Source organism: Oncorhynchus gorbuscha, linkage group LG05 (genome assembly GCF_021184085.1).
Source record: "Oncorhynchus gorbuscha isolate QuinsamMale2020 ecotype Even-year linkage group LG05, OgorEven_v1.0, whole genome shotgun sequence".
Classification (NCBI taxonomy): Eukaryota; Metazoa; Chordata; class Actinopteri; order Salmoniformes; family Salmonidae; genus Oncorhynchus; species Oncorhynchus gorbuscha.
The window spans coordinates 58687802-58709612 of NC_060177.1; the positions used below are offsets into that span (position 1 = coordinate 58687802).

Below are 21811 nucleotides of genomic sequence, written 5' to 3' on the forward strand. Positions count from 1 at the left end.
ATAAGAGAATGATTACTTTCCATCTGACTGACTGCTACACTAGAATATTAGCCTAAGAACAACTTGAGCTGACAACCACATGACCGGATTGTGTCCAAATAAAGCATACTTTTTTTATTTATTACATCCTAAATATTTTCATTCATTCAGCATGACTTGTAAACAGGCAATAAATACATTGACAGTAAAGGCAGAAAAGGGTCAAAACAAGACATGCCACAGCAGCAATGGTACAAACCAGGGTTGGGCTCAATTCAGAATTGCATGCATATACTTGTTTCCTTTGTTACTAAAATAAATAAATAAATATACATACAGCCATTAAAACTTTGGATTACAATTGTTATTTTAAAGAGGCTTTTCAGTGGACAGAATAGTCTGTCCAACTCCTGCCAGTAGCACATGCAGCAGCCTAGGTCCTGTCTGAAAACACTTAAGACTTGATCACAGAAAAGACATCAGATCAAACAAACGTTTCACTAAAAAGAAACAAAAGACAACTGAAGGAACAGTAACATGTTTAAGAAACAGAAGAGCAAAAGAGCAAACTAAAAAAAGGGACAAATGGGAGTATAGCTAATCACAGATACTTAAAAGATAAGTTATGGTCTCGCATGGCAAAATGGATGTTCTGTGTTAGATCTGGTCTGTCTTCCAAGCAAACAGGAGTGTGTGGACATTGTGTACAATACATTCTATTAGCTATAGCAGATGGAAACAGCTCTCTGGCATCATTGTAAGGCAGCTAGTAAACAATTAGGAGTGCTTCAAATATTTGCTGTAAGAGTGATTACATTCCCAGTACGTTAAGCAGGGCATACGGCCATGAAATGTTTCAGTTCCTGGTAGTGGTAGAGGAAAATTACATTATAGGAATGTGGACTAACCATAGGTGCACAGGGTGTATGGAATGGAAAAGATTGGTGCATTGGTGCATATAGTTTAAACAGGTGACAGTGAGTGGGCAGGCTGTATGAAGCTTCACACCTGCTGTGAAAGGTCACCTAAAATAAAACCAAAAAGCCTGAATAATACAGGGGATTTCAGTATGTACAGATCTGCGATCTTAAATTTGGCCACTCCGTTGTCGCAGAGAATTTTCCAGCGCAGCAGGAAATGCTAATTGTAGTGTATTCAAGGTTTAAAAAGGCTTCTAAAGTTTGTAATTTCCACTTTAAAAATGTCAGACTTGATTTGCCCTATTGAAAAAATGTATCAGCCCCTACAAACATGTCCCTTAATTATAATCCACATAACCATTTACATGTCTTGTAGCTGCAGGATTATTGTCCTGCTGTGAGAAGCAGGGTGAAATTAAAATCTATAAACATCTCACAATTCAGAATTTTCAGCCAAGTTGTCATGGTAACCATTCCTCCATATTCAACGTAGCGCGTTTGCCTTCATAATTACCAATGATTTCATGCAGTCCTGGTGCGTACATAATGTACAGTGGGTGTGTTTGCTTGTTTGAATTCTTCAACGTCTGCATGTTTGAAGGCATGTGAGTGCAATTGTGTGTGTGTGTCCATGTATTTCTTTGAGTGTAGTTTCTTTAGCTGAGCAGCTCCAGGTATGTGACAGGCACTCTCCCTTTCTGGTTCCCTCTCTCGCCAACGAGCCAGTCAGAGTCCATGCCTGGCACTGTGTAAACTGTGATTAGCTGGGAAAAGACAAGACAACATACAGTAGTGTATTAATAGTTATTCAGCAGTGTTAATACAATTAAACTGTACATGAGCCAGCAATCAGTCCACATATTCTAGCCTTGCACGGACACACCTGGCTAAACTAATCACTGGCGTGCACAAAGAAAGGAATGTGTGCGAGTGTGCTCACCTCGTCAGCAAGTAGGGAGAGCTCACTGGTGTCGGCAGCGTCATAGTCGTACAGGACCTTGGCCTTGCGTGTGCCCGTGGCGGGGGCCTGTACCTCTTCGATTTTCAGTGTGTCTGTCTCCACAGCGCTGGCAGCGTCCTGGGGTAGGGTGGCATTCCCCTGGGGAGAGGAGCCACTGGAGGCCATGGAGAGACCCGGGTTACCAGCAAACGCGTTGGGAAACCTGCAGAGGTTTAGGGAGAGAAGACAGCCATAAAGGTACACAGCACATTCCCTATGGAATAATAAGACTTCACCATGTTTGATTTAGAAAAGCGGTTAACATAAATGTTACTGTAATCGTCATCAAATGTTACTTACACATCTCCATTGGAACTGAGAGCATAAGAGATGACAGTGGAGATGGTCATTGATAAACAGCATACACCCATTTGAATAGAGCAAATCATTGCAGCAAATGAAAGCCAGGCATAGACACCCCAGCTAAGTATGCCCAATATACATGTGTGCATCTACCCAGAGCCAGTCCTCACCTGCCCAGCTCTTTCTGCAGGTCTTGCATGTGCAGGTAACACTGCTTGTAGTAGGCTGTCTGTGCCTCCACAAACTCATGCAGGCAGCGCAGGTGGTTCACCTACAGACAACATATCCAAAACACAGACAAGACAACCCCGTTAGAAATACTTGTTCCTCCTGAAAATACCCTGTTACCACCATGTTAAAACAGCACAATACACAGTAAACTGTACATATGCTAAAGAGAACAGTTGTGTAGTGGTCATGTTTGTCCTCTCTATATATGTGTGACCTCATCACTCACGTGTGTACTGCTGATGCCCTCCAGTAGGAGTCGTGTGACCTCTGCCTGTCTGTCAAACTCTGTCTGGGCCACTCGAAGTTCATGCGCTGCCTACAGAACAACAACACAGAATGAGATAACATGTCATTAGGGCTGTGGCGGTCATGAAATTAGGTCAGCCGGTGACTGTCAAGCAAATAACTGTCGTTCTCATGGTAATTGACGTCAATTAACAAACATATTTAACATCACCTGGTTTCCACACATCACCGACAAGCCACAGATGCAGGACTTTTGGAACATCTACATTTTAAAGTCTAATAAATCCATGTAATATAGCCTACACCTTCACAATTTATTAAAGAAAGGTCTAAAGAAGCAAGATATGAAGAAAATGTAGTCTATTTCAAAAGATAAAAATACCATACTATGCATTGTCCTTGTTAAGTTCTGATCTGACTGTCATATGACTGTGAGCTACACCAATTTAGCAGACAAGATTTGCTTAGAATTCCGTGGCATTAGTTTATAGTTTGAAGAATACAATTGAACCAAGTTGATTGAAATAGAAAGGATATTTTCTCCAAATGATTTGAGGGAGTGCTGGTATTCTGTGTTGAGCGGTTAACAAAGAAATAGGTACACCTATATGCTTAGAGTTAATGTAAATGTAGTTGTTCTACAAACGTTGGGCTATATGTTTTGATTTGGAATGCATTGTAAGGCTGCATGATGAGACTAAAGATGATTTGAAAAAAATTAGCTTGAAGAGCCTGAGCTCTGCTTTGTTTTTTTTGGACAGGCTGTACACACGATCAGTCTCTCATTCATAATTTGACAGCACTTGATAATGCCTCGAATTTCATGGTGGTGTCCCGTGTGTGGCCGTTACGCACCCTAAAATAAAAATCCAGGCCTTTTGTGGCCAGCGGACATTGTGCCCTTCTCCCCAAGTGCTGAGCGCGCCGATGAACCGCTCACTCACATGGCTCTCCATCACTTGATCGGGTCTTTCTCACAGGCTACAAGTGAAGACAGACACATCGGGGACGCAACTCGCGCATCCTTATACAATTCCAAGGATCATATTGAAGATACTGGAAGAACTGTTCACATGTACTTTGTCAGCCAACAAGATGAGTAGGTCTAACGAACAGCAAAAGCACTAGCCTACGTCAATTTACTACCCTCATAGTACAAAAGTTGACCTATTCTTATCTGTGCGAGAAATAAATATTCCAAACATAGTCTGGGACAGTTGTGGGATGTGATATATCCCACATTAATACAACCACTAGCATCAAATAAACATTTTTACGCAATGTGGCTGACGTAACAGATCAGAACGTTTAGCTTGAAATGTTGATTAACTATTAGGCTTCACATTATAAGTGCAGCAATGCGCACACGGCAGTAGGCTTGAAGCACAAATGTTCCATGAGCGGGAAAATACCATTGTCAAAAGTGACCACAAATGTGATTATGCATAAAAGGTGTATTTTTATTGTGAAAATGATCTTCCCCAAACCTGAAACTCACACACTGATTATATAGGCCAGTTAGGCTCTACACCCCTTGTAAAGTGGATTAATGTGCTTAACTTTAAGAAGTCATTTGGCCACTTTAGTTGTGATACAAATCTTATCAAAACACATAGGCCAGGCTACATGAGGTGTGTGACTGATTAGAAAACATTGCCAAAATGTTTTATTATTTCTTGCCTTATGCTGAGCATCATTCACAAGTGATTACCTATAATTCATAAGTGATAGTCTGATGGGTGACAATATTAGACTATTATTTTATTAATATTGTCTTTACATACAGTACTGTCAAAAGTTTGGACACACCTACTCATTCAAGGGTTTTCCTTTATTTTGACTATTTTCTACATTGTAGAATAACAGAAGACATCAAAACTATGAAATAACACACATGGAATCATGTAGTAACCAAAACAGTATATTTTAGAATCTTCAAATAGCCACCCTTTGCCTTGATGACAGATTTGCACTCTCTTGACATTCTCTCAATCTGCTGAGAGCTTGTTGGCTGCTTTTCCTTCACTCGGCGGTCCAACTTTTTCCAAACCATCTCAATTGGGTTGAGGTTGGGGGATTGTGGAGGCCAGGTCATCTGATGCAGCACTCAGTCACTCTCCTTCTTGGTCAAATAGCCCTTACACAGCCTGGAGGTGTGTTGGGTCATTGTCCTGTTGAAAAACAAATGATAGTCCCACTAAGCGCAAACATAATGGGTTGGTGTATCGCTGCAGAATGCTATGGTAGCAGTGCTGGTTAAGTGTGCCTTGAATTAAAAAAAAAATTACCGACAGTGTCACCATCCAAGCACAATCACACATTTACATTTACATTTAAGTCATTTAGCAGACGCTCTTATCCAGAGCGACTTACAATGCTTCACGGTGGGAACCACACATGCTTAGATCATCGGTTCACCTACTCTGCGTCTCACAAAGACACGGCGGTTGGAACCAAAAATCTCAAATTTGGACTCAGACCAACGGACCGATTTCCACCGGTCTAATGTCCATTGCTTGTGTTTTTTGGCCCAAGCAAGTTCTCTTCTTCTTATTAGTGTCCTTTAGCCGTGGTTTCTTTGCAGCAATTCGACCATGAAGTCTCCTCTGAACAGTTGATGTTGAGATGTGTTTGTTACTTGAACTGTGTGAAGCATTTAATTGGGCTGCAATCTGAGGTGCAGTTAACTCTAATGAACGTATCCTCTGCAGCAGAGGTAACTCTGGGTCTTCGTTTCCTGTGGCGGTCCTCATGAGAGTAAGTTTCATCATAGCGCTTGGTGGTTTTTGCGACTGCACTTGAAGAAACGTTCAAAGTTCTTGACATTTTCTGGGTTGACTGACCTTCAAGTCTAAAGTAATGATGGACTGTCATTTCTCTCTGCTTATTTGAGCTGTTCTTGCCATAATATGGACTTGGTCTTTTACCAAATAGGTCCATTTCTGTATACCACAACACATCTGACCATTAATGAAAGAAATTCTACAAATTCACTTTTAACAAGGAACACAAATTAATTTAAATGCCAAGTGTGTGCAAAGCGGTTATCAAGGCAAATGGTGGCTACTTTGAAGAATATATAAAATATATTTTGATTTGTTTAACCCTTTTCTGGTTACTACATGATTCCATCTGTGTTATTTCATTGTTTTGATGTCTTCACAAATATTATTTGTAATTACAAGAATTAAAAAATAAAGAAAAACCCTTAACTAATAGATTAGGTGTGTCCAAACTTTTGACTGGTACTATATATCAAATATTGTGTGTGTGAAATTTGCTTTGAATTAGAATGGACCATTATCATGCACCTGTCCCGAAAAAGGGGCAGCGAGAAAAAATACATATAACTATGCATTTAAATAGCGATTGGAGGTTACTTTTCCTAAGGTTCATGTTCATGCAACCCAGGTAGGCTATACTCCTTTTGAAAAGATAAGTCATGTGCTTAATATTAGGCAAGTTGAGAAATAAACATAGTAGGCCTAGCCTATAGAAAGCTGATGGGAACATCTTCTTTTTAATAGAGGCCATCACTCTGTTTTCTCACGTAATTGCATAGCCTATAGAAATGTTGTGCAACACGAGCTCTCATTAGATTTTCGATCACATTTGTATTGATATCAGAGTGATTAGGGGGACAATAGAGTGTGGAGTACCAGGCAGTTAGAAGGTTGGTAGGCTACTAATGACCAGCAGCAGCAGAGCTTGGAGAAGCCTAGTTACCATGACTAAAACAGTCACATAGAATTTGACTGCATTCATGAATCGTGAACGCTGGTGTGGCGGTAATAGCTACATGTCCTTTATCAGCTGTTTTGTTTGTGTCCACCAGTGTGTGCGGAAAGAGACAATCTAGAAACAAAAGATAAAGAGTAAAGATATAATTTACTTAGACAGTATGTGAGGACGGTATCCAAACATGTCGTACTCACTTTGTCCACTTCCTCACTCCAGAGCTGAAAAGCCGCAGGACAACAAGAGAGGGGGAGAGAGACACACATTCTGATGACGTCACAGGGGAGACACACACATTCTTAGATTGAGAAGTTAAGAAACATACGTTTTCAACTCAGGGGTGCATTCAAGACAGCAGATTTGCCAGATTCTGGTACTGTACTCAAGAGTAAATTTGATCTGGATCATTTGAAGTGAAACACCTATGAAGATCTTTACACTACTTTTGTGGGTGTGTCCGAAAAGTGTCACATAGATAATAGACTTTATGCCGAAAGCAATCTGGTGATAAAGTGGTTAGAGTGTTGGGCCAGTAACCGAAAGGTTGCTGGATCGAAACCCTGTCAAGGTATAAATCTGTCATTCTGCCCTTGAATAAGGCAGTTAACCCACTGTTCCCCGATAGGCCATCATTGTAAATAAGAATTTGTTCTGAACTGACTTGTTAAATAAATAAACTGTTGCTACAGATGTCGAAGCACATAATTGTCTAGAATAAAAAAAATATGTCTCCTATTGTGTCTTGTATACAACCCTGGTTGTCATGGGTGACAACACAAAGAAACATGATTAACATTAGTGTCTTATACTCCAAGTCGATATTCACGTCATGTTGTAGCTGTATAGTCCATTTGTGTTGTTGGTGGGGCCACAACGTTTTATTTATTTAACTGGGATTATACCATGGAATTGTTGAATACTCAATTCTGATTGGCTGGAAGAACATTCTAGAGCAGGCATTATTTCCCTATAATGCACAGCAATATTCAATGGCTATGAAGTTAATTCTTAATAGTCTCTCTGGGACAGTGCATATTGTTCTTTGCCCTAGCACTAACACACCGGACTCAAATAATCCATCTTGATGATGAGTTGATCAGCTGAATCAAGTGTGTTAGGGCAAAACAGCGTGCACCCCTTTGGACCCCCCAGGACAAGCCTCGCCAGCCACCCTGATCTCAGTCAGCTTACATAAATGGTTCGCTACACAAATATCTACATCTGTGTAGACAATATCTGACAAGCTTACATGAATGGCTCGTGAGATCAGGGTGGCTCGCGAGGCAACAGCAGGACCAGGATTGGGAAACACTGCTGTAGGACCTCTAGGTGGAGCGGGGCACTCAACACTTGGCTGTAGTCTCTAACTGCCTGCAACATGACGCATGTGGACACTGTGTATGGAGAGGCTGCTCGAGGTTATGAGCACTCTGATGTCAGCGAGAGTAGGCTACATGTAGTGTTAGTGTAGCGTGGACTGACTGTTTAAGCTACTTACTGCAGATGCACTGGCAGAGAGGACATAATTCCTGGGTCTGGTCTCCTGAAAATCAGGCACAGCCTACAGACATGGCAGAGCAGTTTACACATACAGTATGGTGTGCACCAAACCAAAGAAACTAAATCAAAAACAAAAATAAAAAAGTATAATAAAGTCATGTGACAGGAAAGCACACACAGCAAAAACTAAAACCCTTTGTTCTTTACTTGCTGATATACAGAGACAATTCTGAGACCGGTCCAAATATCTTTCTACACCTGCATATCTCCTGGTGATTCCCAAGCCGCGTTAGACTAGAAGGTTAATGACTATACAGCATGTGTATATAAACACAGCAGGATGTGAGATCATTCTGTGTACACAGCCTGACATGTGTCATAGCCCATAAAAAGGAAGCAGACCGTCAACCATTACGCCATTCTAGCTCATACTATGTGTAGCCTGCAAAGTATACTTAGACAATAGTTCCCGTCTTCCGGTCAGAGGCTAAGCTATAATATAATGGAGTAACTGGAATGTTATATACTGGGTGATGAGTTGTTGGTTTGATCTTTAATGTATATTTTATGTAAATGTATGAGCACGTGGAAAATAATTTATTATTCTGAGGACAATATATCGAATAAAGTGTTTCCCGAAATCGTTTTGCTAATTCAGCTAATTCTAATAATCAAAGATGAATTGATTATTGGAAACAGTTGTGCAGTGCTAGGGGAAAAAAACTCAACTTGCACCACTTGGGGTCCCCAGGACTGAGTTTGGGACACACTGATCTAATATAATAACTCTCAAATTAGTTCATAAATCATTACATTGGACTGGCCAAATCCCAAAGTAATTAAAAGTGCTGTACTTTAGGAAATACACTACATGACCAAAGTATGTGGACACCTGGTAGTCGAACATCTCATTCCAAAATCATGGGCATTAATATGGAGTTGGTCCCCCCTTTGCTGCCATAACAGCCTCCACTCGTCTGGGAAGGCTTTCCACTAGATGTTGGAACATTGGCTGAAAGGAAGCAAGTCCCCGCAGCCCAAGAGCATTAGTGAGGTTGGGCGATTAGGCCTAGCTCGCAGTCGGCGTCCTAATTCATCCCAAAGGTATTTGATGGGCTTGAGGTCAGGACTCTGTGCAGGCCAGTCAAGTTCTTCCACACTGATCGACAAACCATTTCTGTAGGGACCTTGCTTTGTGCACAGAGGCAGTGTTATGCTGAAACAAAGGGCCTAAACCAAACTGTTGCCACAAAGTTGGAAGCACAGAATCATCTAGAATGTCATTGTATTCTGCAGTGTTAAGATTTCCTTTCACTGGAACTAAGGGGCCTAGCCCGAACAATGAAAATCAGCCCCAGACCATTATTCCCCCTCGACCAAACTTTACAGTTGGTACTAGCATTTGGGCAGGTAGCGTTCTCCTGGCATCCGCCAAACACAGATTTGGCCATCGGGCTGCCAGATGGTGAAGCGTGGTTTCCACTGCTCCAAAGTCCAATGGCAGTGAGCTTTACACCACTCCAGCAGACACTTGGCATTGTGCATGGTGATCTTAGGCTTGTGTGCATGGTGATCTTAGGCTTGTGTGCATGGTGATCTTAGGCTTGTGTGCATGGTGATCTTAGGCTTGTGTGCATGGTGATCTTAGGCTTGTGTGCATGGTGATCTTAGGCTTGTGTGCATGGTGATCTTAGGCTTGTGTGCATGGTGATCTTAGGCTTGTGTGCATGGTGATCTTAGGCTTGTGTGCATGGTGATCTTAGGCTTGTGTGCAGCTGCTCGGCCACGGAAACCCATTTCATGAAGCTCCCAACGAACAGTTATTGTGCCGACGTTGCTCCAGAGGCAGTTTGGAACTTGGTAGTGATTGTTGCAACTAAGGAGAGGCGATTTTTACATGCTATGCGCTTCGGCACTCAGTGGTCCCATTCTGTGAGCTTGTGTGGCCGACCACTTTGCGGCTCAGCCGTTGATGCTCCTAGACATTTTCACTTCACAATAACAGGACTTACTAGTTGACCGGGGCAGCTCTAGCAGGGCAGAAATTTGACGAACTGACTTGTTAAGGTGGCATCCTATAATGGTGTCATGTTATATGTCACTGAGCTCTTCAGTAAGGCCATTCTACTGCCAATGTTCTATGGAGATGGCATGGCTGTGTGCTCGATTTTATATACGTGTAGGCAACGGGTGTAGCTGATCTAGCCAAATCTACTAATTTGAAGGCGTGTCCACATACTTTTGTATATATATAGTGTAGGTTGGCTAAACTAATACATACATTTCAAAATTAGCATGCCTTCATGTGGCAATCACCATGCATACAGGTTTCAAATATCTGATTTGATATTAGTCTACAACTGAAAGAACATATTTTCTCCGTACATCAGTTTATTTACTCATGTTATTACAGAAGAAAATCTAATCAAATGGCTAATACAATGGCTTATCAAATCAGATCTTTGCCCTGAAGGAAAAACTCAGCCAAAAATCTAAACATTTGAAATGCTCTGACAGAATGGGAGCAGGGAATATGAAGTGAAGCTAGACCTTGGTCATGGTATAATAGGGCAAGCAGGTTAGCAATCAGGACTCTCAACTCCAGTCATCTGCACTCACATGGGACACGGCCTCTCCTCTCACTACTGCTATCAAATAGGCCTTTGTGATTTTATGAGGGGATACATTTGGTAATTGGATGCAGTTTTGTCACGGACTCAAATTAGTCTAATTTGAAATACATGTTTGTTTCACCATTTTCCAAATACTTGTGTACTACTCAGTTCTGTTGACTCTAGGGTCATATACGGGTTTGCTCCAGTGCAAATCAAATCAAAGTTCATTTGTCACATGTGCCAAATACAACAGACCTTACCGTTAAATGCTGACTTACAAGCTTAAAATTCTTACAAGGCCTTACCATGCCACAAGTTCATTTCACTCACTTTCAAGAGAACTCTAGTCCCTCTCTCTCTCTGAAGACAAACATGCACTTAACTGGATTTCATGGTGGCAATGAGCATGTCAGAAAGAAAAAGGGAAAATAAAATAACTAAAAGTGGACAATATTTTACACTAATACTCACTTCTCCCTCACACTGTGAAGATAATTAGAACAGAGACAGATGTTAGTTAGCAGTAGCAGTTCGCTCTGAACTGGAGCCTGGTTACATGATGCAGCTGAAGGTGCACAGGGAGAGGTGGTGGAGGGTAGACTCACCGCGGCCTTGGACTCGGCTAGTTTGGCTTTCTTCAGTCGTGCTTTACTGGAGTCCAGGTCCAGTCTGCGGTTCTCCAGGAGACGCCTCTCTTTCTGAGGCAGAGAGGAGAAGATCAGCACCTCTCTGTACGGCATGACCCCACACATAAATCCTGGTCTATACACGGGTCTGCATGCAATCTCATGATGTCCCTCTGAGGCCAGAAAGCCAGACTCACTGAGATGGTCCTCCAGTCTCCTTCCAGAAAGTTCCTGAGTGGGGCAAGGAAGCTGATAGCGGAGGTCTGTAGGAACTCTCTCTGTGCACCACCTAGTCTCCTCTCACAGTCACCTACCTTGATCAGGGTGCTACCTACAGAAACACACACACACACGAGAATATGATGAACCCACACACAATATGTGAAATATACAGTGGGCTCCAAAATTACTGGCACCCCTGACTGGCAATGCACAAACACTACTTTAAAAAAGAAACAATATAATTATAGAGAAACTCAAAATAACAAGATATGAATAAAGTACAGTATTTCTCACGTTTCAAATCAACCGACCAAAATGATGCAATTATTTAAAAACAAAATACATTTCCCCAAAATCAAGGTTTCATAATTATTGGCACTCTTCATTTAGTACAACCACCTCTGGCAAGGATAACAGCATGGAGTCTTTTCCTGTAATGTTTGACAAGGAACCCATTTGGAGGGATGTTGGACCATTCCTCTATGCAGATCCTTGGTGTAACTTTAATGTGTTAAGAGTTAATGTTTAAGTTTATTCTTTGAGCTGTATCTGTAAAGATATTTCTTTAGATTTATTTGCATATGTAATTGTATTGAGTTGTGTTGAATTACACTTTTTGACTGCAAGTCCCAGAATGCCTTGCGAGAGGAATGCGCCCAATTATGTGCAGGTGCTAGTGATTGTAGCTGACTTTCCGACAGCATCTTACCTGCATTGCTCTGTACCAAAACAATTGTTGTTAAATGTAACGTAAACAAGTATTCTTACTAAAAGAAGCTTTCGTATCAAACCCGACGTCCCGAGTCATTAATTTGAAGTTAGTTAATCTAAAAATCCTTTCTAGAGCATTCACATTCTTGGGTTTGCGCTTATCAACTGCCCTCTTCCACTCAGCCCACAGGTTTTTGATTGGATTGAGGTCTGGCGACAGATGGCCAGGGCAGAAAATAGATTTTGTCACAGAATCATTTCTGTGTGGATCTTCAAGTATGTTTTGGTCATTGTCTTGTTGAAAAGTCCACCAACGGCCAAGTCCCAGCCCTCTAGCAGAGGCAACCAGATTGTCAGCCAAAATTGCCTGATACTTGGTAGAATTCATTATGCCATCAATCTTAACCAATGCCCCTGGACCTCTGGAATTAAAACAGCCCCAAAACGTCACCATATTTCACCGTGGGTATGAGGTGCCCCTCCTTGTATGCATCTCTGTTTCAACACCAAATGTGCAGATGCTGTATCTGACCAAAACGTTTAATTTTGCTCTCATCTGACCAGAACACCTTCACCCAGTCATAATGTAAATGACGTTTGGCAAACTCCAAGCGCTTGCGTGTCTTGGGGTCAGAAAGGGCTTTATTCTGGCAACCCTTTTAAAGAACCTGTGGTTGTGGCGTCTGATGGTGCTTTTTGAAACCTGGTGACCCCAAGACACCACTAAGGCCTGCAGTTTTCACAGTGATTCTTGGAGATTTTGATGCTTCTCTCACCATCCTGAGAGAAAATGCAAATGCATCCTCAACCCGTGAGGTTTTCAACTGTTCCATATCTTTTGAATGTTTTAACATTAGCCCTGACAGTGCTCAGTGGTATATTCAATAGTTTGTGGATCTTCTTGTAGCCATTACCAGATTTATGAAGGTCGACGACCATCTGTATCTTTTGAACTGCCAGTTATTTTCTTTTCTCAATGGTGTTGGATGACAATGGGATATTGCATGCGTGTTACCTCATTTTTATACCCTAGTGAAACAGGAAGTGATGCAATGGCTCAATATATAGTTCCTTAAGACATAGATAAACATAAATAAGTGGAATTTAATTCCTGGTTTAATTTTAGTTGTTATTTTCAATAATCTTTAAGGGTGCCATTAATTGTGAAACCTTGATTTTTAGGGACATTGATTTTTAATGAAATCAATAAATGATTGTTGGGTTCCATTGAAACATGAATAAAGTACAGTATTTCTCACATGTTGGTATTTTGAGTTGCTCTCTATAATGAGATTGTTTATAAGTTTAAGTATTGTTTGTGCATTGCCAGTCAGGAGTGACAGTAATTTTGGAACCCATTGTAGGTATAAGAGTCTAACTTATTACTTAGGAATGACTTAATGCTTATCATAAGAACACAGACAGACAAAAGTCGAGACCAATAGGACTTGGTAGTGCAACACAACCGGTTTAGGATCTCAAACATTAAAGCTGCTGTATGTAACTTTTTGGGTGATCCAACCAAATTCACATAGACATGTGAGTTATTAGTCTGTCACTCTCATTGAAAGCAAGTCTAAGAAGCGGTAGATCTGTCTATGTGCAATATTTCTATGCTTTCCGTTCTTAAGTTTCATTTTTGCATCTTTTTTTTAAGTGCCCAACTACTTTATACCTGCGAAGAAAGAGGAACGGAAACAGAGGGGAACCTCTAGAATAGTAACATTCTTGACATGGCAGAAACTCAAATTTCCCCTTTGAATGTAGGGGTTTCTCCAGATTTAAAACAAACCAAAGGAGTACAGGAATACCTGATGGATAACACCACACAGCAAGGATTATACCATCAAACAGGCCTACAACTTGCGGAATTTGAAGTATGCATATCTGTGTGGGTTACTTGTTGGAAGGCATGGACAGACCGCATTGGTATACTGAAGAAATCATGTTGTTTTTCGACATGTCATTGCTGTGAGGAGACACTACTAAAACAGAGTTTCTACACCCACACACAGAAAGTTGCATCACTAAAACCTACAACTGAGAAACAGACCACTAATGACCTGATTAGAGCAGCTGAGTGTCTATCTAGTTACTATTGCAGGAGAGGAAATAATGGGATTGATGACTGATCGATCTGTATGCCAATAAGGGTTTTCCACTGCTCCACACAGCTGTCTGCTTTGTGACATGGTGTACAAATTAATTCATTAGAAATCAAAGTATTTAAATCACTAAAACATGCCTGTTCTTGCTTAGTATAGGTTACTGTATGTGTGCATTTTTATTCTTGGAAAAAAACAACAAAGGGACTTATTGGCATCTGCTTAACGTATAAAACAAATCATTGCTAAGCAGGAGTACTGCAGAGCTGTTCATTAAGCTGTACATGGCCCAGCACTCAGATCTCTGTTACTGAGCTCCATTTCAACTGAAGGAGAAAAGCACCAGACAGGCAGCCTAATAAACTAATTTCTGCATGAACATTCTGCGTATATGAGCCAAGCCTGAAGCTCTCAACAACATTTCACATAGGAGAGAGAGAGAGCGAGCGCAAACTATTGATCCTCAGGACTGCCAGTGAAGGAGAGAGGCCTATTTATTGGACTGACAGACATGAGACAGCCTGGAGGGCAGGGGCGGGAGGAGACCAATTCACTAACAACAGCTATCGGCACCAATCTCACTGCTCACTCACCTCAGTAGAAACAAAATGCTTTGGGAAGAGTTCTACACTATAAACTACTGGAAAATTATCATGATGTTCACTGTACCCTGTAATTACACCTGCAACCCTGTACATTAAACGTCTAATGTAATTTAAAAATCAATATCCTGTATCAACTATGGAGATAATTTCTCACAGGGATATACCACAAATGGTTTGAGCCCTTCTTATAGCACAAGGGTGAGGGCACAGGGTGAAGATGTATTGGGTAAGTGAGAAAATGCATTTTCCAGAAAATGTCTCATGGATTTGACTGGGGCTCAAGGCACGGTCTTGGTTTCTTCTCTCAAAAATGAAATGATCACTGGCCAATCCTCTCAAAACAAACCAGATGTAGACCACCTGGGAAGAATAAGTATACACAACGCCTGAGTACACACCATATGGAGTTCCAGGTCCAAAATCTTTAGCCGCATCCTGCATGTAATGACCCAGTAGTTCTCCATTATTTGGTCTGGATGGAACCGTTCTGTCAAGCTTCTCATACAGGAACTCCTCAATCCTGGCACCTGCCAATACAAAGAGGGGGATGTCCTGCTTCAAGAGAGGACTTGAAAAAAAGAGTTGTCACAGATGGACACTATGAAACCTAGTCTGAGAATGGAAATTCATGGGAGAGAAGAATGCCAAAGAAAAGTAAGAAAATGCCCAATATGACAATGTAGAGTATTGTAATTCAACATGGTGGGAATGAGGTGTAGAATGAAGATGTCGTGGAGACAAATGTTATTTCGCTCAGATAATGGTTTTGTAGAGAGACTAACATATTTATCCCACACACGGTAAATGAAAGTTTCTGAGGAATGAATTGCTGCATGTTACCCACAAGCCTGAGTCATTATCTGGTGTGCTTAACACACAGAGCTGTTGAGCTGCTCACTGATAAGTAGGCTACCGCTTGCAATAGAGGATAATCAACAGGTTTTCATAACCACAGAACAAGCGGTAGAACAGACTGGTGCTTGAAAACAGCCAATAATGCATAGAGCATTTGTCTGCTGCAATACAGACCAGTAGGATGAAAAGATTCCACAACAGGGCACTATGGGAGGGAGGGATACTCACCAGTGTGGTCAACTGTAGCATGGAGAATCAGAGAGTCACAGGTTAGAGCACAATGCTCTCTATCACCATGCTACCGCCATGTTTCACAGAAAATAAACTCATTGGTTTTCATTTAATGTGTTTCTGGTCCTTCTATCCTGTGTGTGTGTCTGCATTATAAGTAGGGTTGGGAGTTGGGAGGCCTCTCTCCTGATCAGTTCAGTGTGTATGCCGGGCCTTACTTGGGTTGGGCTGCAGCAGAACCTCTGTCTGCCTGAAGATTTTCTCTGTCCAGTTTTTAGTGGAATCGGCACGGCTGAGCAGATTCTCAAAATGGGCATCCAGCTCAGTCTTCTCTACCTGTCCGAACTTTTCCCCTGTGAACTTTGGCAAAATACACAATGAAATAATCACTTTCACTTCTCTGTGAACAAGGCCTATTGCAGTGACTCAACATCAATCATGCATTTCCACTGTTTCTGTGTATCATGGAACTTTTCTATAGTGTCCGTGGAGCTGCCCTATGACATGTCACTTGCATCTTCAACATTATCACTGGTGTAGGGATACTCTTCACGCCATGCGACTCCTCATAGGCTACTGGAAACCATTAACTAAATACCACGCCCTCATACACCATGAAACACTACACCTGTTAGTCTCCCAGTCCAATTAATGTTTCACCAGTCTTTTCCCATTGCCAGTATCCTCTGCCAAGGGGTTTAGATACAAAGTCTGAGAAATAATACCGAATGGAACTTCTATGGGCTGAACAGACATCCATTGCTTCCTTGCAACGTTACTGTAGACATTGGGAAATCAGTCCCACTGTCATTTTCATGACCTGTTACACTGTCACAATAATGAAAAATGTATCTGGCTTTGTAATGGTTGGGCAAAGGGGGCACGAAAGGTCACCTCCGACCCCACAGCTACACCGTACCTGAAAAGCAAAGAAAGACCTCTGCGAAAACAACTAGCGAACGTCAGCTATAGCATCAAGCTAGCAGTGGCTATCACAGACGGCATAGAAACCTTCCTTCAATATATCTATGTTACAAGCCAGGAAAAAAGCTAGCAGTGCCGTACGATGGCTACTATGAAGGGAGGATAACGTCAGCTGAACCAATGTTTTGTGTAGGATATAGAGGGTATTATATCAGTAACGTAAACTAAAGGATTTGGCAATGATGCCAACTCATGCAGTTTCTAGTTTTTATTTAAGCCAGACGTTACTAGCTATTTCGCGAACATTAGCCAGCTAGCATTTAACGTTAATCAATTTATAGGAGACACGACATAAATGACCCTACCTGTACAGCTCGTGTGAAAAACACTCCAGCATCCGAAGCTAATTTCTTCACGTTGAAATCCATTATGTTGGAAGTATCTGGCTAAACACACATCTAGCTATGTCCAGGGAGACGATATTCAGTCAGCGGTATCTGTCACCGTCTCTGGTATCTACACATCATCCTGGAATCATTATTCAATCAGTGATCGTCTACCCATTTTATAGAGTTTGCGGTTTCTTATGCAGTGACAGGTTTTATTATTAAATTCTCTAGTCACGACTTATTCCAATACATTTTATACACATTCATACATGATTTTTGAGAAACCTGCCACATAATTGTTTGGGGGACAATGTCACTAATGTAAAATTCCTCTATAGATATATATATTTTTTAAAAAAACAGGCTACCACTGCAACAGAAGCTATTTGGTGCCACCTACTGTTCATGCTGTTCACAAAACAAGTTTGATATTCACTTGACAGTCTCTTCTGTGTCTTTCAATGGGCTTCAGTGTCCCTGTTTTACTTGGTGTGGTCCTTCACCCACTGGCAGAACCTCTGGGAGTAGGTAGCTGGGCTGACAGTGGAGAAGGCTCTGCCAGGGAAGCGCAGACTCTTCCACAGGTTCTCCTGCCTTTTCTTCACACCGTACACAGTGAAAAAGTCTACAATACCCACAAAGTAGCGCAGCTTTGGTCCGTCTATTACATGCACAGAGTTTTTAAAATTAGGCAGCAGCCTACGGTGATGAGCTTGGAACTCCAGGAGTTCTGCTTCTGTACAGTTTACAGAGTGTAGGTTTATCTCCTGGAGGAGGATTCCATGGCCAGAGTGTTCCCCTGTGTTCTGGATGTGGTCTGACCCACTGTCTATTGTATCTGATGCCAGTTGAGCAGAGTACCCCTCCAACAACGGAATAGTGGGGGGATCTTCCTCTGCGGGACTGTCTTGGTCCATTGATCTGCAGAGGAAAGACCATTCAAGAACGGAATAACAAAGAGATAACAATCAGCTAAAGACTAAAATACCTGATTTGCAATTATCTTCTCACTGTATTACTTCACATTAGCTGCATGTCTGGAAGGTCCACAAAAGAAAACTAGTGTGTTACCTTTTTTTCATACTTTGTCATACAGTAGATTATTGTTCTCCACTGAACACTTACTTTACAGTGCGCATAGTCAGGTTACTAAAGGAGTGATTCCTGTCCAGCTCATCTTGGTGCAAGGGTTGATGGGCCAGCAGGATACTGTAGTCAAGCACATTGAGGCTACGGAGGAAGGCCGAGTCTATTTCAACCTGATCCACAAGCCAGGAGCGCTGCTTATCTGTCAACACATGATAAATGTTGACTTCTTAGGGGAACATATGGGGTTTTATCTTTCAATTGATAATGGACAAGGAAAGAACACAATATTTTATCCACCCCCCAGGTACTGAAATATAGGACATACCAGACTCTTACCCAGAATGATGTGCTTTCCTTCAAAGTTGTTATCCTTCAGAATCTTAGTAACTGGGTTTCCCGTAGATGCAGGGTCAGTCCACCTACCCACCTCACATCCCTTGATGTCATATCTAAGAGGCAAAGCCAAAATTGACAACATTTAAAAAAAAATCATCTTTCATAACTACAATACAAACAATGTTTACCTGGTATTAATCCTCTCGTCCGGGTAAAACACATTCTGCATCACAATGAAATACTTCTGAGGAAGAATGAGAGAAAAGTTACTTAGAGTAATAAAAAACGAATGTGTTTGTGAAATTTTGTGTTTCATTAAAATTACCTTTGTTTTATTTGGAATTTGAATGCTATAGAGCCCTGGAATAAGAAAATAAGAATATAAACATCTGACAAAGGTGGCAGTCAATCTCTCGTGATATTTAGTATTTTTTTAACCCCTTTTTCTCCCCAATTTTGATCTTGTCTCATCGCTGCAACTCCCCAACGGACTCAAGAGGCAATTGAGTCATGCGTCCTCCGAAACAACACAGCCAAACCTCGCTTCTTAACACCCACCTGCTTAACCCGGAAGCCAGCCGCACCAATGTGTCGGAGGAAACACTGTTCAACTGATGACTGAGGTCCGCCTGAAGGCACCCGGCCCGCCAAGAGGAGTTGCTAGAGCGCGATGAGCCAAATAAATCCCCCCACCCCCACCCTCCCCTAACCCAGACGACGCTGTGCCAATTGTGCGCCACCCTATGGGACTAAAGATCACGGCCGGGTTGTGATACAGCCCAAGATTGAACCTGGGTCTGTAGTGACGCCTCTAGCTGCACCACTCGGGAGGCCCTGTCATTTGATATTTTGATCTTAAGCTGTTAGACTTCTCTCTCACCCAGGAACCTGACCACCAGGGAATGGGGGTATTTCTCCAAATGATCCATATATGCCTTCAGGTTGGATAGGAAAAACATAACCTCCCGCGTATTCTGTGTCTTTAGGAAGAACCTCTTGTCATTCCTAAGGGGGGGGGGGATTACATTTACTACATGTGCTACTATGTAGAGTTGACATAGATTAGATGTGTTGTGTGTACATGTATTAGGTTTATGATGTCCTCCAGGAGGACTCACGTGAGGAAGAATTCAGCCTTGCTCTTGGAGTTGCTGATGAACTGTAGATAGCAGCCGTCTGAAGAGAGGGACCTCTGGTACTCCTCCTCTGTTATATCCAGGGACCGCGCAGGCCGGCAAACACAGGCCCTGCAAAAGTCTGCATCTCCAAGTCCTGCAGGGGGAGGCAACAGAGGACCATGGGTTCGAAACGGAAACGTGTCCCAAAAAACATTTACTCAAATAGGCAGTATGCTGTTGGGATTGGTTTAACATCTTTGTTTGAATAGTGATTAAATAGCACCTTGTGGACTTGGGTCTCCGCCGATTTGTAATGTTCAGCAGAAAGTTGACCCTGATTGAAACAAGATCAACTCATTATATAACCACAATGAAAGGTTTCTTGTCATATAAGTAACTAAGGGAAAGCTATGTACAATGCAAGTACTGTATGTACAGTCATTTTCTCAGAGGTGGGTCAATGTCATAAGTTCCAATGGTATAAAACTGTATTCTATGTGACAGTTGAAATAGTGTGTATATTGTTGTGCAGTCTATAGGTTTGCTCACAGGTACTGTTGTGTTGTTGCTGGTCTGTAGGACAGCATGCAGGCCCTCTTTCATAAGACAGGTGAGGCTGTACAAGTCATGTTCCTGGTTGGTCTTAAACACCCCTAGCATCCTCCATGTAAATGTAAATGTGATGTAAATGTAAATCCATCTTCTCCTCAGACCCCACCATCGCCTTCGCCTGGCTGTCCCAAAGTGACACAGGCGCAGACCGCTCCTCTTATCCATCTGACAATCACACACACCACAAACAACTCACAGTCACCAGAGGCTCACAGACAGACAGACAGACAGACAGACAGACAGACAGACAGACAGACAGACAGACAGACAGACAGACAGACAGACAGACAGACAGACAGACAGACAGACAGACAGACAGACAGACAGACAGACAGACAGACAGACAGACAGACAGACAGACAGACAGACAGACAGACAGACAGACAGACAGACAGACAGACAGACAGACAGACCAGCCAGCCAGACAGACAGACAGACAGACAGACAGACAGACAGACAGACAGACAGACACCTCTGGATCTACATTGTATAGCTAAAAATGTGCAGTTAAAACAATAAATAAGGAACACACCTGCCACTGTTTCCATAAGAAGCTGACGGGTGGGGTTGGAGAAATGTAACCACTCAAATTCATAGACAGAGCTATAGATGCAAGGATTGACCTTCCATGGTTTCTAAATTATAGTTTTAATCATGTTTAGGCTATACAGTATTTGTTTAGATTTACTTTGTAAAACAAGCTTATATTTTGGGTTCTGATAGAGTTGTGACAGTCAAGTCCAAAAATGGATGTAGCAACTGCAGATTTCCGCTTAATTTTTTTTTAAAGAAATGGGAATGAGATATCATGTCTGAGACAACATAACATTAAAATAACAGATGACCAACATAATTACATTAATTGATCGAATGTGAGAAGCTACTCAAGACATTGAATATTTGTTGTAACTGTCATGAAAGCTGACAACCACGTCGTTCTTACCTTTACCAGCCTACTTTCCTCGTGTTGTCCTTTATGCTTTGATGCCTTGCTGTACAAGGGAAGTATCTGAATTCAGTGAAAATCATTGGAGATATATTTTAAGCCTATGCTTTTACCATTTTCATATGCATGTGGGTAGCATTTTGGACCGTAAAGATAAAAACAAACACATTTTCATGACAGCGGTCGGCCTCCTTTTTCAGCCAAGAGTAGGCCAAGTGCCGCATACCATGGTAAGAGGGTTGGGCAATATATTCAGGGTGTGTTACACCTGGGCTGTATTTACTAACTGGAAACCAAACAGCCAACAAAAGCGAACGGAACTGACCAATGACGCACATCATTGGTAGTGACCTACCTACATTTGCCCAATAGAAACTCTTGTTTTCTATGGAAAACGTTTTGTATTGGCAACTGTTTACTCAGGTGTGCACTAATGATTACACCCCTGCAGGCGTAAAACGTGTGTCGTAATTACTTGTGGTTTTTGAATCTGCCACTGCAGTTAAGTAG

The 21811-nt window shown here is 41.8% G+C and overlaps 2 protein-coding genes across 15 annotated transcripts in view; both read right to left on the reverse strand.

Moving 5' to 3' along the window:
- Window positions 1–88: 88 nt before the first annotated feature.
- Window positions 89–17393, reverse strand: sh3glb2a (SH3-domain GRB2-like endophilin B2a). Of its 6 annotated transcripts, XM_046350369.1 has the most exons (14): window positions 17177–17393; window positions 16106–16247; window positions 15885–15896; window positions 15200–15328; window positions 11356–11489; window positions 11138–11230; window positions 11004–11015; window positions 7916–7978; window positions 6615–6638; window positions 2660–2749; window positions 2373–2473; window positions 2200–2214; window positions 1840–2062; window positions 89–1663 (listed from the first exon to the last, which is right to left on the reverse strand). In XM_046350369.1, exons 1-14 carry the CDS (start codon window positions 17237–17239, stop codon window positions 1556–1558), a joined length of 1209 nt encoding a protein of 402 aa, XP_046206325.1. In that variant the 5' UTR covers window positions 17240–17393; the 3' UTR covers window positions 89–1555. The 6 variants fall into 6 exon arrangements, with proteins under 6 accessions (XP_046206325.1, XP_046206326.1, XP_046206327.1 ...); XM_046350370.1 differs by lacking the exon at window positions 15885–15896; XM_046350371.1 differs by lacking the exon at window positions 11004–11015.
- A 5-nt stretch (window positions 17394–17398) lies between these two features.
- LOC124036166 (phosphatidylinositol 4-phosphate 5-kinase-like protein 1) overlaps window positions 17399–21811 on the reverse strand; it is a 21217-nt gene continuing 16804 nt past the window's right edge. The window contains exons 1-10 of one of the 9 annotated variants that reach the window (XM_046350380.1): window positions 21299–21811; window positions 20293–20520; window positions 20027–20077; window positions 19744–19897; window positions 19506–19630; window positions 18951–18985; window positions 18814–18866; window positions 18626–18738; window positions 18326–18488; window positions 17399–18121 (exon numbers count right to left, since the gene is read on the reverse strand). The exon at window positions 21299–21811 is cut by the window's right edge and continues 1410 nt beyond it. In XM_046350380.1, coding sequence (XP_046206336.1) covers window positions 17683–18121; window positions 18326–18488; window positions 18626–18738; window positions 18814–18866; window positions 18951–18985; window positions 19506–19584 — 882 coding nt within the window. In that variant the 5' untranslated portion in view covers window positions 19585–19630; window positions 19744–19897; window positions 20027–20077; window positions 20293–20520; window positions 21299–21811 and the 3' untranslated portion in view covers window positions 17399–17682. Of the gene's footprint in view, window positions 18122–18325; window positions 18489–18625; window positions 18986–19505; window positions 19631–19743; window positions 19898–20026; window positions 20078–20292; window positions 20521–21298 lie in introns of all 9 variants that reach the window. The other 8 variants (XM_046350379.1, XM_046350376.1, XM_046350381.1 and 5 more) reach the window with 8 other exon arrangements.